Source organism: Aulonocara sp. 'chitande type north' Nkhata Bay, linkage group LG3, assembly GCF_057382095.1.
Source record: "Aulonocara sp. 'chitande type north' Nkhata Bay isolate Kocher_YH1m ecotype deep benthic linkage group LG3, A_spYH_male_GT1.1, whole genome shotgun sequence".
NCBI lineage: Eukaryota > Metazoa > Chordata > Actinopteri > Cichliformes > Cichlidae > Aulonocara > Aulonocara sp. 'chitande type north' Nkhata Bay.
The window spans coordinates 48,259,303-48,265,628 of record NC_141346.1 but is presented as its reverse complement, the minus strand read 5'-3'; the positions used below and the strand labels follow the sequence as shown (position 1 = coordinate 48,265,628).

Sequence of the window (6,326 nt, the reverse complement as noted above, 5' to 3'; positions counted from 1 at the left end):
GCTCTAATGTAAGCGTCCTGTTAATGTTGGTAGTGTCAGTTACACAATGGACCCAGAGCCAGCACAACAGAGCCAGCAGTGCATGGGCGGGAATGCATTTCTTAATTGGAAAATTCTGACAGCACTTCATATTAAACCTCCTAAGACCCGAACTCTTTCATGGCAAGAATTTTTAATTTCTCTTTGCTATTTGAGCTGATTGGGACCTGATGAATGTAAAAGCAAAGAATTACGTGATTTTTATTTATTTTTTTACCTGATTTTGGTTTCTGAGAACAATGAGATCCACATATGAGGACATTCGCTTTATATTTCAATAGGACAGCGGCAGCTCCCTGCTTGGCTGCTCCAGTTTTCTCCTCACTCATGTTGCCCACCAGTGATTTCTAGCTGCCCACCCAGGCAGCAGGCTAGAATATGCGCTGAGCCTCAGCACCCAGTACTTGGACATGTTTTCTTTATTAAATAATGAACCAGACCCCAAAAAGTAAACAGCTGTTATTGCTAGGCAACAGAGCAGCATTTGGCGATGCAGCACCTGACATTCCTGACCATGTGGGCGGAGCATGCATGGAATGGAATGTTTAATAGAACTGTGCAACACAAGCACTTAGTTACAGCATGTTTCATTGTATCCAGACACAACTAGAGACACATCTACAGCAGCATCTCTGTGGAGGACAAACGACAGCTGACGAAGAAAACATTGAAAACTTCACTTCACTCCTCTACAATACGTTGGTTCCTTTGTTTAAAAGGCCAAAATGAATCGAGGGAGAACGAGAAGAGGATCACCATACAATACAGTACAGCTGATTAACCTGCAAGAAGAATTTCAAATGATACAGACTGAAAATGTCAAATTAAAAGAAGAGGCAGAAAAATCAAGAGAAGAAGCTAAAAATTCAAAGTTTGAAACTGAAGTAATATTGCAGGAATTACTGCATGTGGGTCTCAAACTTAAAGGAGAGAAGATGAGAAAACAACAGGCAGAAAACGAGAATGAAAACATGAAGAAAGAACTGTTGGAAGCTCAAAAAGCATTGGAGGAAGAGAAAAGCACAGCACAAGAAGCCAAAAATAAATATCAAACTGCAAAGAAGGAGGCAGGAAATGTGATGCAGGAATTACAGGAGGTGCAGGAAGCTTTTGAAGAGGGAAAAAGGAAAATGCAGTTGGCAACACAAGAAGCTGCAAATGTTATGGCTGAAGCTGAAAAACTAGGGAAGGAATTACTGCATGTAAAGCACCGACTTCAAGAGGAGAAAAAACGCAAACACGAGGCAGAAAATGAGATTGAAAATATGAAGAAAGAATTGTTGGAAGCTCAAAAAGTGTTGGAGGAAGAGAAAATTAAAATACAGGAAGCAAAGAAAGAAATTGAAGATACAAAGAGTTACACTCAAAACATGAAGAAGGAACTGATGAAAGTGCAAGAAGAACTTGCAGAAGAGAAAATTGAGGTGAAGGCATTCAAGAAAGAAATGACCGGCTCTGCGGTGACCAAGAAAGACTGCAAAGACGCACTTAAAGAAATACGAAAGCACAAAAAGGAAGCTAAAGAGCTCCTCAAACACAAAGTGAAACTGGCCAAACAGCAGCTGAAAGAAAAATTTAAAGATGCCGAGGAGCAGCTCAACAAAACCTTAAAAGAACTGAAGGCAAAAGAAAAGCAAGCCGAGGACAGGAGGGGATTCTGGAGCAGACTGCTGAGAAAGAACTGACCCAGCAGCATCGAGTTTGAGGAGATCAATAGTTTCTTCCTCCTCTCTCCACCTTTCTTTCACCCCATCCTTCTTCTTGGGACATTTGTTTTTTTTAAAAACTCTAATCTAAATACATGTACTGAAATACACAAATAAAATTGCCATAACTTGACCTAATGTTGCCTGCTTCTTTTCTTGTGTGTCTGTGGATGTAAAACAGTAACACACCTCCTGCTCTGTGTCTTTAATTGTAAATAAATGCCATATGTTTTCATTTTAAAATGCAGTGCAAAAAACTTCTGCTCTAAATCTTTTTTTCTTAGCAAAAAGCTTTTTTTTTGCCTGTTGTGGAAGTTTTCCATTTAAATAAAGCCTGCAGACGAGCGGTGAGCGGTAGCTAACATTCTTTAATCCAAACACAGACAAGCAAGCTTGATGAAGTCCCTGCATGACCGCGGGACAGACGATCAGAGTCTCCCTGAGCCTAGCATGGTTCTCAGTTAAATACCTTCTCCAGGAACAAAAGGCAGTACACAGCTGTTTCACACCTCAAGGTTCACACGCCCTTGCTACCTTCCAGAGTCCTCGAAGAGACAAAAGACTTCCTGTGGAGTTGTCTGCTTCCCCCAACTTCCTTACTAGACCCCCACCATTTGTCTTACTGTATGAGTGTGAGACATGTTAAGTATATGTGGCCCGGTCATGGGGAATGAGACAGGAGACAGGAAATACTCTTGTGGGCTTTTTTATTCTCCGACTGTACTCGGAGGAGCACAGTTTTAATTCTGTAGTTTTGAGTGAAACGGCAAAATTTAACTATTTCACTGGCTCAGCCTAAAACTGCCTTTCAGGGTCTGAGACAACAGTAACTATCATATGTACATGTTAAATTCAAACAGTATAGACAACAGTAGTGACCTGTCAAGAAACAAATACAATGAAAAAAGAGAAAACAAAACAAATAAACACATTGTTTACATCCCACAACTTTGCAGGTCAACTGGCAATAAAGTGCACTGTAAACTCTCTTTTAAACATACATTTCTATGGGAGAACATCATGAACTCACTTCGGTTTCTCCACACAGCTACTGTGCTAGGACAAGTACACACGCAGGAATCACACAGCAAGTGATCTCCCCTCTGAATCAAACAGAAACATACAGAGTTATGCAAAGTGAATAACAGTATAAACTTAACAACTTTGAAATCTGTTAGGACACTGTCACTACTCACGCCAACCCGCTCTTCAGTCCTTTTCACAGCACGTGACCATTAAACATGCACCCGTCGCACGTTAAGAGCTCTACAGAAATGGTCACAAACATGGAGTCATTGCTAAAGAAACGTAGCTAATTACAGCCTACTCCAACACTGGTGACAATATTTTGCAGTATGCTACACTTTTTAGCACATTTACCTCTTGTGTAGCTAGCCACAGAATCTTTTGCAGTGCTCTGGCTCACGGTGTCTCTTAAAGGGACAGTATACCCCCAAAATGCGAGGTCTAGTCATCACCATGACAACTCTACAACAGACCTCTGGTAGACAGGCAATCAGTCAAAAACACAATCCCCTCTTTTTAAACCCTTTCCATGCGTAGTATTAGTTCACTTGGCTACATTCTCCCCTGCTACGAGTCAACGTCCTCAGTGACCCCCTGCTCATTCACCATTCCCCTGAGTTTGGTGGTGTAGAGAACCATACCGGCTAACACTTGGGAGAGTACATCTGGACTGAAGGATACTGCATTGCATGCTGTCATAGGTAGATTAAATGGGTTTGTGTGGACCCCTGCAGTTTCTCTCCTACTCCTGCGTGTAGCAGGTGTGGGTGGACCTGCCTCCGCTTTCTCTCTTTTTCCTTTCCTAGGAGCTGGAACAGGTTTCGCCACCGGTTCTTCGCTGGAGAATCCAATGCTTCCTGGTCCAGGTGGAAGGTAAGCTGCTGGCTCCACCTCGAGGTCATCAGGGTTGTCACTGCTCTCCTGCCTAGTAGATCCTCACCCACATTTTCAGTTCCATTCTCCAATTGGTCTCCAGGCTCGTCGACCGTCGGAACCAAGTTCCCAGGTCCCTGAGCCACTGGCAGCTCCATGGGGTACTGGACCTTCTCCGTCAAGGCAAACTCTGGATGCTCAACCTCCGTATCAGACACTTGGTGCTCATCTGCAGAACTGACTTCCTGGTCACGTAGCCTTGGCTTGGGTGCAGGTATAGACCCCACGCATGGCCTCAAGTTAGATCTGTGGACTCTTTCCACCGGCCCTCCTTCTAGTGGCACTACTGTGTATGTTGTCCCTTGGATATCAACCACTTTATACACAGGGGCTGCCCAGGCATCTTGAATTTTATTCCTTCCTGGTGGTCGGTAACGGAGATACACAAACTGTCCGATGTCAACAGGTGGACAGAACACCTTTCCTTGTTGCTGAACCACTCTCTCTGCAGCCTTCCGTTCGGCAAATTCTCTGGCTCTGGCGTGTGCATCCTGGAGACGCTCCTGATGCACTAATAACCAGTCTAGTTTGTCATCTTTTACTTCCTCCCGGCCCAACAATGCATCAATGGGTAGATGTGGGTGGACCCCAAACAGCAGGTAATGGGGAGAATACCATGTGGTCGAGTGCGGCGTGACATTGTAAGCATACACCAGCTCTGACAGATGCTCGGGCCAGCGCTGCTTCTTCTCAGGGGGAAGCGTAAGCAAGAGGTTGTGCAAAGTCCTGTTGAACCTCTCACAATGTGGGTTACCCTGAGGGTGGTGGGGTGTTGTATGAGTTTTCTTCACTCCATACAGTTTGCATAGCTCAGCAATCACTGCGCTTTCAAAATTCCTGTCCTGGTCTGAGTGCAGGCGCTCTGGTACCCCATATTTCATGAACCACTCTTTCAGGATAATCTTAGCTGTGGTATCTGCTTTTTGATCTCATGTGGCAAATGCCTGACTGAACTTGGTGAACACATCAGTCATTACAAGAATGTTTTCACAACCATCTGTAGCCCGCTCAAGGGTGGTATAATCAACAGCAACAACTTCAAGTGGGCGGGTAGCCAAAAAAGGAGCGTGGGGTGCCTGAACTTTGGGTTTAGGCTTCTTTGTTAACACACACCTCTGACATTTCTTCACCCAGTGCTCAACATCTTCAAACATGCCCCCCCAGAAACATCTTTGTTTCAACAAACCCAGTGTGCGTTCGATTCCCTGGTGTCCCATGTGATCATGCACACTCCTGAGCACTTTTTCTTTAAGGCAGGGAGGTAGTAGCAGCCGATGGCACTGTCCAAGGTGAGCATCCTCAATCACACGGTATAGCAGTCCATCCTTTTCTCTGATCCGAGGCCACTGCTTCAGTAGAGAACGTACCGGTTTAGACAGACCCCCTCTCTCTCTGTAGGTAGGTCTCTTCTGTCTGCTCCAAAACTCTCTCAAGACACCAATTGTTGGGTCTGACACTTGGAAGCGACAGAGTTCTGCATTGGAATAACTAGGCATCGTTGGGGTGTTGCCCAGCACAACCTCACTGACTGCTTCCTCATCTGGTTCGGAGGCCTGCAGCAGTCTGATCCTACAAGCCTCAACTCCCGCCATGACAAGATCTGAGCCTAGACTTGTACCTGCCCTTAGCACATTACATATGGCTACAGAGCCATCATATTCTGCATCCTCACTGTCAGGTTCTGCCGTGTCAACTGTTGGTTGCCGAGAGAGGGCATCAGCGGCAGTGTTGCAGCGGCCAGGACGATACTTAACATCGAAGTCAAACACAGACAGCTGAGCTACCCACCTCTGTTGAATGGCTCCTAAATTAGCAGTGGGCAGGTGACACAGGGGATTGTTATCCGTTATGATTGTGAACTTGGACTCCTAAATTAGCAGTGGGCAGGTGACACAGGGGATTGTTATCCGTTATGATTGTGAACTTGGACCCCAGCAGATAACTCCTAAATTTTTCTGAGACTGCCCACTTTAATGCTAGGAGTTCGAGCTTCGTGCTGCTAAAGTTTTGATCATTCTTCTCAGCCCCTCTGAGCTTCCTACTAGCATAAGCTATGACTTTATTCCTTCCCCCCTGCTTCTGGGACAGAACAGCGCCTAATCCAAGACTGCTAGCATCCGTTTCCAGCGTGAAAGGGAGACTGAAGTCAGCATAGCCTAGAACAGGGGCACTAGTCAACTTTTCCTTAAGCAACTCAAAAGCTTGTAATGTCCTCGTACGTAGTATTTTGGTCTAGACAACCCAAAATGTGATGTCCATATATGTGGACACCAGGTCCTAGGAGGATATAGAAGAAAGGGATGGGTGAAATCTGACCATGCAATGCAAACTGTTTGCCAGCAACCAAGCTGCTCTCAGTGTCAAAAGACTCCACCTCCGACCTAAACAAACATCTTGAAATAAGTTCTTTTTAAAACTAAAGCTGGGCATACACTGCGATTTTTGGTCCATTGTGAGACGATTTTTCACTTGTGCGACCATTTTGGGGATCGGCCTGAGTTTTGCCTTAATCGTGTGTTATGCATCGTGTAGTTTTACATGGGGTAATGAGAAGCGATTAACATCTCACGACCAGCTCCCGATCAGCAATCGTATGGTCACAAGAAAATCAAACCCATTTTG

General features: G+C 44.9%; 1 protein-coding gene across 1 annotated transcript; it reads left to right on the top strand.

Annotated features, from left to right (window-relative positions):
* Positions 1–652: 652 nt before the first annotated feature.
* Positions 653–1,863, top strand: LOC147335942 (uncharacterized). Its single transcript, XM_086287571.1, has one exon. It carries the CDS (start codon positions 765–767, stop codon positions 1,722–1,724), a length of 960 nt encoding a protein of 319 aa, XP_086143697.1. The 5' UTR covers positions 653–764; the 3' UTR covers positions 1,725–1,863.
* The last annotated feature ends 4,463 nt before the right edge of the window (positions 1,864–6,326 follow it).

Coding starts and splice junctions, on each gene's coding strand:
- LOC147335942 (XM_086287571.1), top strand. CDS start 765: ATGAATCGAGGGAGAACGAGAAGAGGATCACCATACAATACAGTACAG.